We start from the raw sequence: 18,488 nt of genomic DNA, 5'->3' as shown, positions 1-18,488 counted from the left end.
GTTTGTTTTTTTTTTTTACAAATTTCTGAATTTTTTTCACAACCTAAATAAAAATGTCCGCTTTTTTAAAATATAAAATAAAATAAATTAATCTGATTGGTAATGAGAGAAAAGTAAAAACGCCAGAATTATGCTTTTTTGGTCGCCGCAACATTGAAATAAAATGCAATTAACGGCGATCAACAACTGGTTTCTCCCCCAAAATTGTATCAGGAAAAACATAAGCTCAAAGCACAAAAATAAGCTCTCACACAGACCCAGAGCCCAAAAAATTAAAACGTTACAGGTCTTGGGAAATAGCCACAAATGCAACATTTTTGGGGGATTTTTGGACATATTTCTGATTTTTTTTTTCACAACCCGAAGAAAAAAAAGCTATATATGTTTGGTATTTAAGTACTAATACTGATCTGGCAATCATGCTGCCAGGTCAGTTTTACCATGTAGTGAATGTGTTAAATAAAAAAAAACCCTCAAAAAAACATTGTGGAATTGCACTTTTTTTTGCAATTTCACTGGATTTGGGAATTATTTTTCCCTTTTTCCAGTTCACTATGTGACAGAATGAATGGTATCATTCAAAAGTACAACTAGTGCTGTAAAAAAATCAAGCCATCATGGAAAAATAAAAAAGTTACGCCTCTTGGAAGAAGGGGAGGGAAAAAACAAAAAACAAAAGTGGAAAATTGCCCAGGCGTGAACGGGTTAAACAACTGAAGCGGTTCCATGTTACATTTTTTAATAAATCACTTTTATTATTTAAATATACCAAATAATATAAAGTATTACTATACAAATTATACAGACAAATGCCAGGATACAAACCAGTGAGTCCCAGCCACACCAGTACTGCCTAGCAGTATTGGCCATATCATCTTCTCTATGACCATCACCTAACGCAGGAGGAATATGGTGGTCCATGGTGACAGAGACAGATGTCTGAGGAGCAGGTCAGGGTACAAATGTAACATTCACAATTTTGTGCAATTTTGCAACATAAATATTAGAAAATGTAAAAATGGATAGTTGTCAATATGCTTATACTTTTTAACCCCTTAGTGACGGAGCTAATTTTCACCTTAATGACCAGACCAAATTTTGCAATTCTGACCAGTGTCACTTCATGAGGTTATAACTCTGGAACGATTCAACGGATCCCGGTGATTCTGAGACTGTTTTTTCGTCACATATTGGACTTCATGTTAGTACCAAATTTAGGACAATATTTTTTGCGTTTATTTATGAAAAAAACTGAATTTTGGCAAAAATTTTGAAAATTTAGCAATTTTCAACTTTTGAATTTTTATACCGTTAAACCAGAGATTTCTGTGACACAATTAGTTAATAAATAACATTTCCCACTTGTCTACTTTACATAAGCACAATTTTCGGAAACAAAATTTTTTTTTGTTAGGAAGTTAGAAGAGTTCAAAGTTTATCAGCAATTTCTCATTTTTACATCAAAATTTACAAAACCATTTTTTTAGGGACCACATCACATTTGAAGTGACTTCGATAGGCCTAGATGACAGAAAATACCCAAAAGCGACACCATTCTAAAAACTGCACCCCCCAAAGTACTCAAAACCACATTCAAGAAGTTTATTAACCCTTCAGGTGCTTCACATGAACAAAAGCAATGTGGAATGAAAAAAAGCAAAAATTTAATTTTACCTAAAAATGTTGCTCTAACCCAAATTTATTCCCTTTTAGAAGAAATAACACAACAAAATGAACGCCAAAACTTGTTCCCCACTTTCTTATGAGCGCGCCGATACCCCACATGTGGTCAGAAACCTCTGTTTGGACAAATGGGAGGGCTTGGAACAGAAGGAGCAATATTTGAATTTTGGAAAGCAAATTTGGCTGAAATAGATTGTGGGCACCATGTTGCATTTACAGGTGCGCTAAGGTACCTAAACAGAAGAAACCCCTCACAAGTGATGCCATTTTGGAAACTAGACCCCTCAAGGCTTTTATCTAGGTGTATAGTGAGCAGTTTGAATCCAAGAGTACTTCACAGAATTTGATAAGCTTAGGTTGCCATATTGAAAATTTTCATTTTTTTCACAAAAATGTTGCTTTAGCATCATATTTCTTACTTTTTCAAGAGGCAACAACAAACCGTGGACCCAACAGGTTGTTATACAATGTCTTATGAGCACAGGGATACCCTACATGTGGCCAAAAACCTCTGTTTGGATAAATGGGAGGGCTTGGAATGGAAGGAGCACCATTTGAATTCTGGAAAAGTTGAAATAAATTGCGGGCACCATGTTTACATTTGCAGGGCCCCTTGGGTACCTATACAGCAGAAACCCCCCACAAGTGACCCCATTTTGGAAACTGGATTTTATTCAGGAGTATAGTAAGCATTTTGAATCCACAGGTACTTCACAAAAATGTTGCTGTAGAAACAAATTTCTCACTGTTAGGCTATGTGGCCATGATCCAGCGACACGGCGTCTAGTACACAGTGTCAGCCTTCCTGCAGAGATGTGAGTGTTGTCCACGGGAGAACGCAGCTGCCAATGCCCACGATTTGGGTTCAGGCTGCTGTGGAGCTATATGCTACCTGCAGAGAACACTCTTGTCTCCGCAGCATAAATTGACATGCTGAGGCTCAGGAAGCTGCACCACAGGTCAGTGTATGCTGCGGAGAAAAGAAGCACAGTGGGCATGAGATTTCTAAAAATCCTTCCACTGTGCTTCTACTGCACAACGCAGCGTTATGGATGCAGGGAAAACACTGCGCCTAAAACGCTGCAAACCCTGATCGTGGGCACACAGCCTAAAATGCTACAATGGATGAATGGATAGATGTCAAACATATATAACATCCGACCCCCCTGCATATTCGAAGCTGGCGCCCTTTAGTGCCTTTCATGTGGCACTAAAGGGTGCCTAGCCTTGTATTTAGCCCCCCAAAAAATTAATAATTAAAATAAACGACGTGGGGTCCACCCTATTTTTGATAGCCAGCTAGGGTAAAGCAGACAGCTGTAGCCTGCAAACCACAGCTGACAGTGTCACCTTGTCTGGTGATCAATTTGGAGGGCTCCCCAGGCGTTTTTTTTAAAAAAAAAAGCAAACAAACAAACGTGGGGTCCCCCCCAAATTAGATCACCAGCCAAGGTGAAGCGGACAGCTGGGGTCTGGTATTCTCAGGGTGGGAAGAGCCATGGTTATTGGACTCTTCCCAGCCTAAAAATAGCAGGCCGCAGCCGCCCCAGAAGTGGCGCATCCATTAGATGCGCCAATCCTGGCGCTTCGCCCCAGCTCATCCCGCGCCCTGGTGCGGTGGCAAACGGGGTAATATACGGGGTTGATACCAGCTGTAATGTCACCTGGCATCAAGCCCTGGGGTTAGTGATGTCACGGCATCTAAACAGATACCAGACATCACTAACCCAGTCAGTAATAGAAAAAAATAAACACAAAAAAAAATGTATTTGAAAAAAAACTCCCCGAGACATTCCTCTTTCACCAATTTATTGAAAATAAACAAATTCCGGTCGCTGTAGCCCATTTTGGAGGTCCCTCGACGGCTCTAGACCTGGAACGTATCCCCCATTTTCTGGAAGAGCAAGCTCTGCATGAGCAGTGTGGGTGCAGTAATCTGAGAATACTGCACTCACACTGCCCCGGTCCAACCTAGGGCAGAGTGACCTGCAGTAACCTCATTCCAGAATATGAGGGGCACGCTCACAGAACGTACCCCCCATTTTCTAGAACAGCAGGCTCTCCATGTGAGGAGTGTGGCTGCAGATTACTGCACTCACTCTCCCCCGGTCCACAGTGCAGCAGCGAGGTCAGCGTCCCTGCTTGCAAGGATCCAGCTGACAGCCGCTGTCTGCGCATGCGCTGCCAGCTTTCTAGGAGGCGGAGAAGTGATGGGCAGTCCGGCTCTTTTTGGTGAGCCGGTTCCTATGGCTCCGTTCACCAAAAAGAGCCGGATCTTTCAGCTCGTTCTCGGCTCCTTATTAAATATGTGTTCACCCCAGGTGAACACATATTTAAGATTATAGTGACGCCGCCAAAGCCCCGCCCACCCGCAGCTAAGCCCCGCCCACTTACAAGCGGCCAATTAGATTGCTGAGTAGGCGGAGTTTAGTCGCGGGTGGGCCAGGTTTGACGTCGAAAAGAGCCGTTTAGATATTTTTAGTGGCTCACACTGGTGATCCGGCTCCTGTCGTTCACAGCAGGGAGCCGGATCTTTGTGTCGGATCGTTCGCGACCGACACATCACTAAGGTGGAGTGATCGCGGCGACAGAGCAGAAGCCAGGTAACAGGGCTGACCGGGGGCTGACGCGGGGTGACGGGGGGTGACGGGGGGAGACCTGGCGACAACTTTTCTGTCGCATGTGACGTGTCACATGCGGCAGAAAGAGCAGGATGAATGCGGCCGTGCGTTACTGTGCGCTGCGCGCCACTATCTTGCATGCTCCGGCGGGGAAAACGGGGGGCTCTTTGGAGAACCGGAGGGGCTCCGGGGGACCAGAGGGCTCTGGTGTACCGGAGGAGGGGTCAGGGGGAGGACATTTCCCTCCGATCTGAAATGTTTGATCATTTCAGATCGGAGGGAAATTAATGCAGAGCCGGCGGCGGCAGTTTTCTGTGCGCTTCGGCGCCATTTTGACTTCCGGAGGGGGGGTAGGGGTGGGGGGGGGACTCTCCGGTACCGGGGGCTTTGGGGGCACTAGGGGTTTATATTTCTTTCTCATCTGACATGTTTGATCACGTCAGATGAAAAAGAGATCAGTTTTACCGGTCATTTCTTTTTTTTTTCATGTGTTCGTCGGTATACGGTGTATACCGGCGATCACATTATCGGGGTCCAAAAAAAACACCCCGATTCATAATCTAGGGGGTCTCAGCTGCCCCTGGTAGCTGAAACCCCCGAGATTTTCGGTCGCTGGGGGGCGCTACAGGGTTTTTTCGGCCCGCCGCTTTAAAGCGGCGGAACAGAATAAGTACCCTGTTTTGCCGCCACTTTAAGTCGTACGGCCGTCGTTATGAGGTTAAGGAGCAATAACAGAAGGACAGCACAATGCAGATATCTTCACTCGTAGCTTGTAACAATGGATAGTTGTCAATATACCTATATTTTTTTTAGAAGCAATAACAGAAGGACAGCAGAATGCAGATTTCTTCACTCATAACTTGTAAAAAGAAATAGTTGTCAATATACTTTTCTAGGAGCAAAAATAGAAGGACAGCACAATGTAGATTTCTTCACTCATAGCTTGTAACAATGGATAGTCATCAATATACCTATACTTTTTTAGAAGCAATAACAGAAGGACAGCAGAATGCAGATTTCTTCACTCATAGCTTGGAAAAAGAAATAGTTGTCAATATACTTTTCTAGGAGCAATAACAGAAGGGCAGCACAATGCAGATTTCTTCACTCCTAGCTTGTAACAATGGATAGTCGTCAATATACTTATACTTTTTTAGGAGCAATAACAGAAAGATAACACAATGCGGATTTCTTCACTCATAGCTTGTAAAAATGGATAGTCATCAATATACTTAGGCAGGCTTTGCACACTACGACATCGCAGGTGCGATGTCGGTGGGGTCAAATTGAAAGTGACGCACATCAGGCATCGCAGGTGACATCATAGTATGTAAAGCCTAGATGATACGATTAACGAGCGCAAAATCGTCGTAATCGTATCATCGGTGCAGCGTCGGCGTAATCCATAATTAAGCTGACGCGACGGTCCGATGTTGTTCCTCGCTCCTACGGCAGCACACATCGCTGTGTGTGAAGTCGCAGGAGCGAGGAACATCTCCTACCGGTGTCACCGCGGCTTCCGTAGGATATGCGGAAGGAAGGAGGTGGGCGGGATGTTTACATCCTGCTCATCTCCGCCCCTCCGCCGCTATTGGCCGCCTGCCGTGTGACGTCGCTATGACGCCACACGACCCGCCCCCTTAGGAAGGAGGCGGGTCGCCGGCCAGAGCGACGGTCGCAGGGCAGGTGAGTGCATGTGAAGCTGGCGTAGCGATAATTTTCGCTACGCCAGCTATAACACGAAATCGTACCTGCGACGGGGGCGGGGACTATCGCGTGCGACATCGCAGCATCAGCTTGCGATGTCGCAACGTGCAAAGCTGCCCTTATACTTTTTTAGTGGCAATAACAGAGGGACAGCACAAAGCAGATTTCTATGTCTTTACATAGCCATGCTATTTGCAGGAGCAACCATTTTCTTTCTGAAGCATGTGCTTTTATTAATAGCTTTCCTTTTCCTCTCATTCACAGCATACAGAACACAAAATTATCATTTGCATCCAAACAAGAACCACCTATTGATTGTTCACAGAAAGTGGTGGAGAAGTCTATAGAACTGGAGCATTGCGAGAGGAAACTACTTCTTAATACTGCAAATAAGAGGTAAGTCATGCATGGATATGTGTTATAAATTAATTAGTAATAAATGAATAAATAGCCAGAATGTAAAGTGAAAACTCTATTTCTGTCACTTCACAGTCTGGGACAATTGTCAGATGCTGTGGAGGCATAATATTGTAGAACAGATGTTGGTCACTTAACGGGAATCTGTCACCAGGATTGTGCTGCCTGATCTGCGAGCAGCATAATGTAAAGACAGAAACCCTCATTCCAGCGATGTGTCACTTACTGAGCTGTTTGCTGTCATTTTGATAAAATCAATGTTTTTTCTGCTTGCAGATCTAGCAGTTATAAAGAGCTCATGAATATGCTGGACTACCTGCAGCACACCTAGTAGTCCTGTAATGATGATCTACTGCTGATTAAACAATGATTTTTATCAAAACTACACTAAGCAGCCCAGTAAGTGACACATCACTTGAATCAGGAACTCTGCCCCTACATTATGCTGCTCTCAGGTTAGGTGTAAAGAACCTTTACATGGCTGTCTTTGCAATAGGAAGACCGTGTCTTTTATGGGGCACTAATTGGTATTTTAACATCTTCCTGACAAAGCAATTTTATATTTTTCCGCTTTCGATTCCCCCTCCATTTCTTCCAAAACCCATAACTTTTTTATTTTTCAGCTTTACTATATGAGGGCTTATATTTATGAGATGAGTTGTAGTTTTGATTGACACCATTCATTTTGTCATGACCAGCGATGCCATAAATTCTCCATTAAATGTTACTTGTTTAACCTAGCAGGAGGTATGGCGTTATCTCAAACACTTTAAATAGACAAAACACTGGACCTAAATGGCATACACCCCCAAATAGAGAAGAAATTAAGGACCATGATAGACAGACCATTATTTGTAATATTAAAGGTCTCAAAAATAACAGGGTCTTTATCACCGGGTTGGCGCAAAGCTAATCTGGTGCCAATATTCAAAAAACGTGACATTGCATAAGAAATTACCGTGAAGTTGGTAATGGGGCAGTAATGAATTGATCAATACATTAGCTAAATATCTCTTTTTTTCAGATAATCCTCAGCAGTTATGCAATGTCACATTTTAAATTTTTTAAATTTTTCATATATATAGTTGTATTTTTCATTCCTTATGTATTATAAAGCAGTTATGCTTGTTCATATTTCTCTGAATTTGGTGTGCAGCTTTCACTTCATATAGATTGTGTATTTTTTGGCTAGCACACATTTACAATGGTGGTCCAGCAGTCTTTTTTGATTGTTATGCAGTTTTTTTCTGGCTGAGAACCCAGTCCCGCCCTTTAGCTATGTTTATTCAATTTCCTATATAGCCAGGTCCCTTGCTTCCCATACACAAGCAGGTTTCAACCGCACATAAAGATAACATTTGGTTAGATACCCATGCACACAAGCAGGTTTTAACCGCATATAGAGGCAACGTTTGGTTAGGGATCCCATAAATAAGAGATTACCGTGAAGTTGGTTATGGGGCAGTAATGAATTGATTAATACATTAGCTAAATCTCTCTTTTTTTTTCAAATAGTCCTCAGCAGTTATGCAATGTCACATTTTAAATTTTTTCAATTTCTCATATGGCTAATTGTATTTTTCATTCCTTATGTATCATAAAGCAGTTATGCTTGTCCATATTTCTCTGAATTTGGTGTGCAGCTTTCACTTCAAATAGATTGTGTATTTTTTGGCTAGCACCCTGTTCACATTGACAATGGTGTTCCAGCAGTCTTTTTTGATTGGTAGACAGTAGTTATGGACACAAGATGGAGCAGTGAGACCAAAGAGGCATTGGTAAAAGGTGAAGCTGCCAGAAGGTGGGTATATGACAGGAGTCAGGGGGCATAGAGTTAAAGCCCTTTCCAGTGTTGAAAAATAAACAAAAAAGGCATGAGGGGTGCTTTAAACTCATTACCAGTGTATTGGCTCCCTATGTATGGAGAGGACAGAGGAGCTGAGGCCACATCTTACCCAGCAGATGCAGGCTGTGTTACTTTATGAGGAGCAAGCAGAGCTATGCTCGACTCACAGCAGTTAATGTCTTAAATGCCGCCATCAATCACTGATAGTTGTGGGCGAACAATTATACACAAGTACAAACAAGATGGGAACGTCCAGCCATCATACCGCTCAGGAAGGAGATGGGTTCTATGTACGATAGATGAACGTGCTATTGACAGACATGCATAGCAACTAAAGTACAAAAGCAAAAGACCTTGTGAAGATGCTGGCGGAAGCTGGTAAGATTGTGTCATTATCCACAGTGAAACGAGTACTATATCAACATCGTCTGAAAGGCCACTCTGCCAGGAAGAAGCCATTATTCCAAAATAAACATAACAAAACAGATTATTGTTTGCAAATACACACAGGAACAAAGACCTTAATTTTTGGAGACATGTCCTGTGGTCTGACAAAACTAAAATTGAACTGTTTGGCCATAATGACCATTGTTACATTTGGAGGGAAAGGGAGCAGCTTTGAAGCCTAATAACACCATCCGAACTGTGAAACATGGGGGTGGCAGCATCATGTTGTGAGGTTGTTTTGCTGCAGGAAGGACTGGTGCACTTCACAAAATAGATGGCATCATGAGAAAAGAAGATTATGTGGCAATACTGAAGAACATCTCAAGACATCAGCGAGGAACTTAAAGCTTGGGCCAAAATGGGTCTTCCAAATGGACAATGACCTGAAGCATTGGCCAAACTGGTTACAAAGTGGCTTAAGGATAAAATGTCAATGTTTTGTAGTGGCCATCACAAAGCCCTGATCTCAATCCTATTGAAAGTTTATGGGCCAAGCTGAAAAGGCCGGTGCAAGCAAGGCGACCTGCAAACATGGCTCAGCTACACCAGTTATGTCAGGAAGAATGGCCCCAAATTCCTGCCAACTATTGTGAGAAGCTTGTGGAAGGAGATCCAAAACATTTGACTAAATCATACAGTGTAAGAGCAATGGTACCAAATACTAATGAGGTGTATGGAAACTTTTGACTTTGCAGATGGTAATAAAAATGCCTTAAAACATCCTCTCTCTCATCATTCTGGCATTTGGCAAATAGGAATAATTTTGCTTCCTAATTGAACTAAAATGGGAACGGTTTTGATTTCATGTCAGATAGTTAGAAAAACCTGCAGATGTGTCTTTATACAGAGTGGAGGGAAAAACCTGCAGATATATCTTTATAGAGAGTGGAGGGAAAAACCTGGACATGTGTCTTTATAGATAGTGTATGGAAACTTCTGGTTTCAACTGTATATAGCTGACATACAATTCCGTAAACTGCATTATAACTTGCACCGCATCGCTTGGTTACCCGTTATTTACCTTGGTTACTAGCGCACACTGCTTAGTGCTGGCTCCCTGCACTCGTAGCCAGAGTACATGTACCACCCCGTGCTCGGCCGCAGCCGAGCCGCTCATATCCGGGCTCGTTTGTGGGTGGCTCGAGCGCCTCCGGACCGGGGGTCACTTCGCTCTGAAAGGGGCTGGCGCTTTGAGGGGGTTAAGGTTACGGTCAGGGCCGTGGTTTTTGTTTGAGTTCGTGATGCCACCCACAGGTTGTGGTGAATGTGAACACTCCCACTGCTGTTTAATAGGCATCCGGGGAAGATGTTGTGCAGCAACGTTGTTAACCCCTCCGTGGGCAGGGGTGACGGCCCCGGGACCCGATTGGTGTGATATGTCGGTGCTTGGCGGTGCAGGGCGATGCGTGGCCCGAGGGCACAGTTGTACTCACTATTACAGATGCACAAGAGTCTCTGGTAAACCAAGATGATGGTGGTCTGGTCCCCCACTCGGGTTGGTGGTCTCCACCTTTCTCCTGCACCTTCTTTGTAGCTGTGGACAGCCCGTGCTTCAGCAACAGGAGCCCGCTCCCTGGCGTTGTGTGTCGGGAGAGCCCGTTTGCCCACAGACGCTGGCCCGTGGGATCTCATTGCCTGAGCAGTGGCTTTTTATCCCTCTCGGTGGACTATTGTCTTCAGTCGGGACTTGGGTGGGAAAGGACCTAAAGTCCAGACCTCAATCAGTTAATTAACTGGGTCCACTGGTTTCTGGACGGAGTTTCAGAGTCTGAGTACCCCCTTTTTGCGCTCCGGTTTCCAGTCGGTTCCCCGGTTCGGCACCGCGGGCCACTACCCTGCCCCGGTCCCCTACAGTTCCACCGAGCCGTCTTCCCGGCTCCTGCAGGCTGAGGCCACCGTCTGCCTCCTAGCCAGAGGTGACTGGGCTCCGACCCAGACACCTGTCATTAGACTGTGGCAGACCTGGGCATAGGTCTGCCTCTGCACTTGACCTTCACTCCACTCCACTCTCAGACTCTAACTCCGACTCTCTGTGTGTTTTTCCTGCCTCAGGGCCTGTGAACTCCTTGGCGGGCGTGTCCAACCACCTGGGCATGCCCCCTGGTGTGTCCATCAAACCCTGCGGGAGGTGACTAGGGTTTTAAGATTGGCTGGTGACACCTTTTTAGGGGACGGTTGTTGTGCAAGGGCCTACCTGTGACTACCTGGCTAGTCCAGGGCGTCACATACACATCGGGTTAATAAGCAAACCGCTTTGCTTTTAGTTACCCGATGTGTACCTTGGCTACATGTGCACGGAGCAGTGAGCCAGCTTCAAGAAGCTGCGGACGCTGGTAACGACGGTAAATATCGGGTAACCAAGTAAAGCCTTTGCTTGGTTACCCGATATTTACCTTGGCTACCAGCATCCGCAGAAGCCGGCTCCGTGGTCCCTGCACATTCAGTTCGTTGCTCTCTCGCTGTCACACACAGTGATGTGTGCTTCACAGCGGGAGAGCAACGACCAAAAAATGGTCCAGGACATTCAGCAACAACCAGCGACCTCACAGCAGGGGCTAGGTTGTTGCTGGATGTCACACACAGCGACATTGCTAGCAAAGTCACTGCTACGTCACAGAAAATGGTGACTTAGCAGCGTCGTCGTCATCGCTGTCGTTGTGTGTGACATGACCATTACAGTCTGAAAATGAGAATCCTACAACAAATCATACTTCCTGCAGGTAAATGACAGAGGATTTTTTTTTGCACCATAAAGGTCATTGGATGTGTCTGGTGTTCCAGCTCCGATCATTTACTTGTATCATCCCATGACGATATATTATAATGTAACTATATAAAGCTGAGATTATTCCGCACACTGACCATTCCAATTATGAATCTTCCAGCCTTACTATCAATTCCAATAAAAACACCAATAAAACGCCTACAGAGTTTTCATCATATCCAGTTCTTACTCAAGACTTCATTAAAAACCCTGATGGACTGTACTCGACTAATCTTGTGATCAATATATTAACCACCTATCACCCAACAAAAACATAAAATAGACTAAAAAACGTGTAGATGCACATATAACCTCTTACCCTTAAAGGGAACCTGTCAGGTGAAATATGCACCCAGAACCACGAGCAGTTCTGGGTGAATATTGCTAATCTCTGCCCAACTGTCCCTGTATCTAGTAGTATAGATAAAGAGATCTTTAGAAAAAGTATTTCTAAAGATCCTTTATGATATGCTAATGAGGACAGCAAATAGTCGCAAGAGTGTTTGTTCCTGTGCTCATTCCACCCTTTTAACATGTTAGCCCACCCACAGGGACGTGCTAATGTGGCGCCCCTGTCCTGGTCAGGCACTACTGAGTACTTTACCCATGCTGGGTGGGTACAATACAGGTATTCCTGAAGGCTGACCAGGGTGTAGACACACACAGGCACGTAGTAGCCAGGTCTCCCACATGGACCTTTGAAGGGACCCCTGGGGAATCCAGGAGGGGGCGTGGCCTCCATCTCCACTTCAAGGGGTGTGGTAGAGAGGCTGGTTGCTAGGATGCAGAGGCAGGCACAGTGGGGAGAAGAGTAGTGAGCCGAGTCAGAGTTAGTGAAGACAGCACAGAGTGCAGACGTGAGGAGTCAAACTAGTCTGACACCGCAGGTGCAGTGACTGCTGGCGGGGGAGAAAGGGCTACCTGGTAGTGCCACCCGAAAACCACCTGAGGCCGGAGCGCAGTGAGGTGGCTGAGTAAGGAGACTGCCAGTAGACCCTGCCCGCACGGGGTTGCAGATCCCCAGAGCAGGGGCCCATTGAGTTGGCCTGCTAAACCTGTAAGTGGGGGCACTTCATGCCCTCCACGAAAACACCACAGAGTCCGCAGCTACAGCAGCAACGAGAGGGCCCATAGTGACAAGAGGCAAGTAGCTGGAGTCACTTGGCCCAAGCTGCCCGCAAACGGGCCGAAAAAGGGGAGAACAGGCGTAGGCGACTTTCCTGGGTGACCCCGTAGGACTTCAAGTCTGGGTCACTACAAACAACGAGGGCTAGGAAGGCGAGTCGGTAGTCACCCCTGGATACAGCCTGAAGGTACCTGGTTCTCCTGCAGCTTAATCACAGCATCGCCCGGATTGGCTCACTTGCAACATCTAAGCGTGAGTTAAACCCCTGAAAGACATTCCGTGTGTGATTCCTCTGCGCTCTGCTGCACTACACAGCTACATTCGGGCACTGGGGCCAGCCCCACTCTCGGGGGGGCCACGTCACCTTACTGCACCCACCATCCGCCCCAACCGCTCCCCAAAACTGCAGTGGCGGTCACCCCTGACCGCAATACCAAGAGTGGCGTCACGAATCCCCCATAGAAGTCAACCTGACCCTATTTGTGACCAGAAGAACTCCAGCACTGTGGCGTCCCTGAACAGGATCAGCGCTCCTGGGGCGCGACACTAACATGCTAATCAATTCCCATTGCCCAGTGTCATCATCGGCAATGGCACCACCTCAGAATTCTGGCCACTTTCGGTCATGCGCGCTACACCAATTTGAAGATGAGACGCGTACACCCAGCTTCTTAGTGCACATGACCGGTAGTCTGGGGATCATGCACATTGTGCCAAAATCCAGCGTCGGACGCAGTGGCAGCAGAGAGGTGAGTGCGACCATACCTCTGATTCTGCACATTTATTAGCATGCTAGTGTGACGCCCTGGCAAAACCAGGTAGTCACAGAAAGAGTTAATCCTCCTTGGCAGCTACACAATCCCCACACAGATGTACACGAGCCAATCAGGCCCTACTCACCCCCTCCTCAGGAAAAAGGGATGGGGGCGAGAGGAACTAAGGCAGTGGAGAGAGTTTTAGTTTCAGTTGTGCAGTAGTCAGTGAAGCGCTGACAGGGGAAGCTTGGAGCTCCCCGGGAGAAGGTGGTAGCTGGGGTTGGAGCCCTGGACTACCGGACTAGGTGGCTGTGAGGGCCACAGGCGACGGAGATCCGGTCGCGAGGATCCTAAGGCGACCGGGACAGGGTTGTAGCCCGCCGGTGCTGAGAGTGGTGAATCTGTCCGGAGGCCGTTCAAACAGACTAGTCCAGACAAGAAAGAGACAGACAGAGAGTGTGGAAAGAAGGGCCCTGTCTGTACATCATGGTGTGGGACTCGAAAACACCTGCCAAAGGTGACCGGCCATTTGGCAAGTTGGTTGACAAAACAGACTGTGTGTTTCCTGACCTTACACATGAAAGCAGCCTCATCCAACACCAGGACAACCGAACTGTGAGTTTCCTACTCCCTGCAATCCCTGCCACCACCACAACTCCCAATTAGGCCCCGGGACTACAACTCCCCTACCCGTGGAGGGTATCCTACCTTGCTGCCCCACACCATCAGTCCCGGGCACGGTCCCCAGAGGCAGCGACGGTGCCGCCATCTCATCGCCGCAACCCACGGGTGGCGTCACAGACAATCTCCCTTTACATATTCCCCTTTTGTTGTGGAGCCTGGAATCACAGACCAGGTCACGCCACCATGATACCTCTAGAAGCGACCCCATTGGCCCGGTTCCGAGTACCCCCTATCCCTGGGCAACACACTAGAACACCCAAAGGGGCGCGCCTATATGCTAAAGGGGGCTGAGTAGCCAAGGGAACTAACGCACTTACGACTATTCCCTGCGCTCATTAGCATATAATGAAGGACCTTTAGAAATGTTTTTTCTAAAGATCTCTTTATCTTTGCTAGTGTATACAGGGACAGTTAGGCAGGGATTAGAAATATATACCCAGAACTGCTCGTGGTTCTGGGTACATATTGCACCTGACAGGTTCCCTTTAACAAGAACATGTACATGAAGTAAAAGCAATAGTAATTTACACTCCACAATATTGAAATTACAACACCAAGAAGAAAAAGTAATGGAGTTATGGAAATTACAGGATCAAAAAACGTGTGCCAATGATGAAACATCTAAACAAAATTTAAAAAACATCTTCACTCATTGACTATCGGGTATGAGCACAACACGCAGAAATACACACACACCTTTGCTGCTGTCAATGAGATTATTAATGGTTGTCTGAGGAAGGTTCTGCCGTGCTGAATGGACTTGAGCACACAAATCATCAAGATCTGCTGCTGCCAACTCCCTTTGCAAATGCATACCAGTGACATACCACACATGCTCGATGGGAGACAAGTCTGGAGACGCTGCAGGCCATGGTGGTAGCAGTTGAAATGGGACAACTCTTTTAATTAGGCCGGTGTCCCACGTGCGATTACCTCGCGTTGCATCACCCATCACAGACTCACACTCTCCTCACAGGAGCGGGTCGGCTGCATAGAGATGCATGCAACCGACCTGCTCCTGTGGGGAGAGTGTGAGTCCGTGATGGGTGATGCAACGCGAGACTCGCGCGAAATACACGCGAGGCAATCGCAAGTGGGACACCGGCCTTACTATTGATAATTCTACAATGTTAAAACCTCTCTATGTAAGACAGACTAATGTAGAAATGCATATATATGGGAAGTGTGGTATGTGCTGTTTTTTTACATCCTTCCCTTTTTTTTAATAGGAAATTGGGTCTCAATGTTCTCACTCCTTGGCTCGCCCCAATTATCTGGGATGGAATATATGACATTAACATATTAGATAACCAACACAACAGTACAAGAATTGGATTGTTTGTATTTGCTGTGAAAAAGTAAGTATACATTGGAAACTAATGGTTAATTCACAATGCACAAAGCCTCCTTTTGTCCTTTTTTTTACTTTTTAATTGTTGCGTTAGATGTTCAATAACTTTTTAATTTTACTTTTTGGCTGCAAAACAGTATGACGGACTATTTTTTTGGGGGGTTTTTTTTGGGTGGGGGTGATGAGTTCTATTTGTTTAGAAGTACAAAGTTACATGTACTGCAAAACGATGCTAGTGACAAAGTCTTATTAATTTTATGGTTAGGAATATATAAAAACATCAACAATTTTAAACTTTCCGGTATTCACCATACATATTTTAAATGGTACTGTTATAGTTTGTCAGTATGAATAAAATTATACTACATTTATACAGATTTATTTACGTTTTTTTCTTTTACATTTCTACAATAAAAACTTTTTGAAAATTGAAAAACCTTTTTCCCCTACAATATGATCACTCTATAAATTAATGATATTTCTTTTCAATAAACAGTTATTTCAGGACTTACTTTTTGCGCGGCAAGCTAATGCTTTCATTGGTACCATTTTCTGGTACATATGATGATTTTCTTTTTTCATTTTTTGTTGTTGCATTTTTTTGGAATGGAAATAAAATGAACAAAAAACAGCAATTCTAGATTTTTTTTAATTTTAAAACTGACATGGCATTCTTTATTCTGTGGTTTGATCAATTCTGATGATTGCAAAGTTATTGTCATGGGTGTGTCACGTGTGTGTCATGTGATTTCTGGCCATAGAAGGTCACAGCGTCTGGCTGTGCAGAATGCTCCCTGACTTTCCATTGTTCCTGCTATCAGTATTCATTGGTATAGCTTTCCTGCTGGATTCATCTCCCTCCCTTTTAGACCCAACAGGAGCTCGCCTTCCACCCAGCTGTTAATTGTCACTGTTCACTTGGTGTTTAAATATCCTTTCCTGTCTTTGGACAGATGCTGGTGATATTTTCAGTTCCTTCAAGCCGAGATTGCAAGCAGGTGGCTTATACTTCTCTGTGGTTTTGTTATTGAAAGCTCTGCTGAACTCCTACCTGATTCATCCAATAAGTACTTCATGCTTTTCCCCCTATGTGTACCCTATCTGTCTTCTATAGCTGTTTATTGGGGTTGATACAGAGCTCATCCAATCCATAGGTTTTAATGGTGTGTACATTATTTGTGTGATACCATTCATCCTTTTAGTGGTTCTGTTTCCTCTTTCTTTCAGGCACTATTGTATTTTTCAGCTATTGAGTCTTGTACATTTCAAAGACTTGGGTTATCTTTATCTGTCAACAATACATTGTGGTAAACTGAGATGGAAAACAACTATATTCTCCTCCAGGACATTAATCTTTTATAAGTATGCAGCTTTTGTTAGATGGGCTACCTTCCATTAGATATCTAATTTACATTGACTTTTATTGTAGTTATCTCTGCTAGGTGGCATTGTTGAGATTTTTTTTTAATTTATTTATTAGATTGGGAAGATATAAATTACAGTGATGATATCAATTGTTAGAAGTCAGATAATTTTGTATTGTTACGTAATTTCAGGTTAAAGCCTAATATTATATAATATTTGTATATAATAAAATCAATTATTCCTTCCAGGTATATCCGATTCCTTCTACCATTCTTGGAGTCTGCAGAACGTTATTTCATGGTTGGTCACAAAGTTACGTACTACGTATTCACTGACAATGTCACTAATGTAGTTAAACCCAAAGTAGCTGATGGTCGCATCTTGCAACTGCACAATGTGATTGCTGACCAACGCTGGCAGGACGTGTCAATGAGAAGAATGGATACCCTCACGATCTTCACCAAGGAGTATATGCCCAATGAGATAGACTACCTTGTATGCGCTGATGTAGATATGGTATTCACCGATCACGTAGGAGTCGAAATACTTGGAGACCTGGTAGCTACACTCCACCCAGGATATTTTCTTGCTGAACCAAAGTACTTTACATATGAGCGTAGACCGATTTCTGCAGCATATATACCAGAAGGACAAGGAGACTTCTATTACATGGCAGCTCTGTATGGTGGAAAAGTGGAGGAAATTTACAAACTTAGTAAGGAATGCCAGAAAGGTATTATGGAGGACAAGAAAAAAGGTATTGAAGCTGTGTGGCAGGAGGAATCTCATCTCAACAGATATCTGGTGTACATTAAGCCTACAAAGGTACTGTCCCCCGAATATCTCTGGGCCAATGGCCTCGGTAATGAGGAGTTCATCAAGAGGAAGCGATTCTTAGCAGTACCCAAAAACCATCAAGAAGTGAGGAACTAAGATGCTGTTATGTAAAGATGAAATATGTCATGTGTTCCTCTAGTAAAGAACTAGAAGCTGTTCTAGCCTTGTGTCACGTGCTATAAGGGGGTTTATGGCCACTGCCAACAAGGACACTGAACTTTATATTTAATCTTTTATGTGCTCATGATACTTAAGGGTGCTTTACACGCTGCAACATCGCTAACAATATATCTTCGGGGTCACGGTGTTTGTGACGCACATCCGGCGCCGTTAGTGACATCGCAGCGTGTGACACCAAGGAGCGTCGTGCAACGATCGCAAAAACGTCTAAAATCGTTGATACGTCGCTCCTTTTCCAAATATCATTGGTGGTGCATGCCTCTGATTGTTCGTCGCTCCTGCGGCGTCGCACATCGCTGTGTGTGACGCTGCAGGAACGACGAACATCTCCTTACCTGCGTCCACTGGCAATGAGGAACGAAGGAGGTGGGTGGCATGTTCCGGCCGCTCATCTCCACCCCTCCTCTGCTATTGGGCATCCGCTTAGTGACGCTGCAGTGACGTCGGTATGACGCCAAATGCACCTCCCCCTTGAAGGAGGGATTGTTCGCCGGTCATAGCGACGTCGCTGATAAGGTATGTGCTTGTGACGCTAACGTAGTGATAGTGTTCGCTACGGCAGCGATCACCAAATGTTGCATGAGTGACAGGGGTAGGTGCTATCGCGCACGACATCGCTAGCTATCGCTAGCGATGTCGCAGCGCGTAAAGCACCCTTCAGAGTGCAAAAAGCAAACAATGTTATTGCTTCTAACATTATGCATA

The 18,488-nt window shown here is 44.9% G+C and overlaps 1 protein-coding gene across 1 annotated transcript in view; it reads left to right on the top strand.

The window, feature by feature from the left end:
* The window catches only part of LOC142249432 (histo-blood group ABO system transferase 2-like), a 59,010-nt gene extending 41,227 nt beyond the window's left edge, over window positions 1-17,783 (top strand). Inside the window, exons 3-5 of the mRNA XM_075321086.1 lie at window positions 6,276-6,407; window positions 15,280-15,408; window positions 17,015-17,783. Coding sequence (XP_075177201.1) covers window positions 6,276-6,407; window positions 15,280-15,408; window positions 17,015-17,699 — 946 coding nt within the window. The 3' untranslated portion in view covers window positions 17,700-17,783. The remainder of the gene's footprint in view (window positions 1-6,275; window positions 6,408-15,279; window positions 15,409-17,014) is intronic.
* The last annotated feature ends 705 nt before the right edge of the window (window positions 17,784-18,488 follow it).

This window comes from Anomaloglossus baeobatrachus, chromosome 8, assembly GCF_048569485.1.
Source record: "Anomaloglossus baeobatrachus isolate aAnoBae1 chromosome 8, aAnoBae1.hap1, whole genome shotgun sequence".
Classification (NCBI taxonomy): Eukaryota; Metazoa; Chordata; class Amphibia; order Anura; family Aromobatidae; genus Anomaloglossus; species Anomaloglossus baeobatrachus.
Note: the sequence above shows the minus strand (reverse complement) of the source record. Positions and strands in the feature narration are given on the sequence as shown.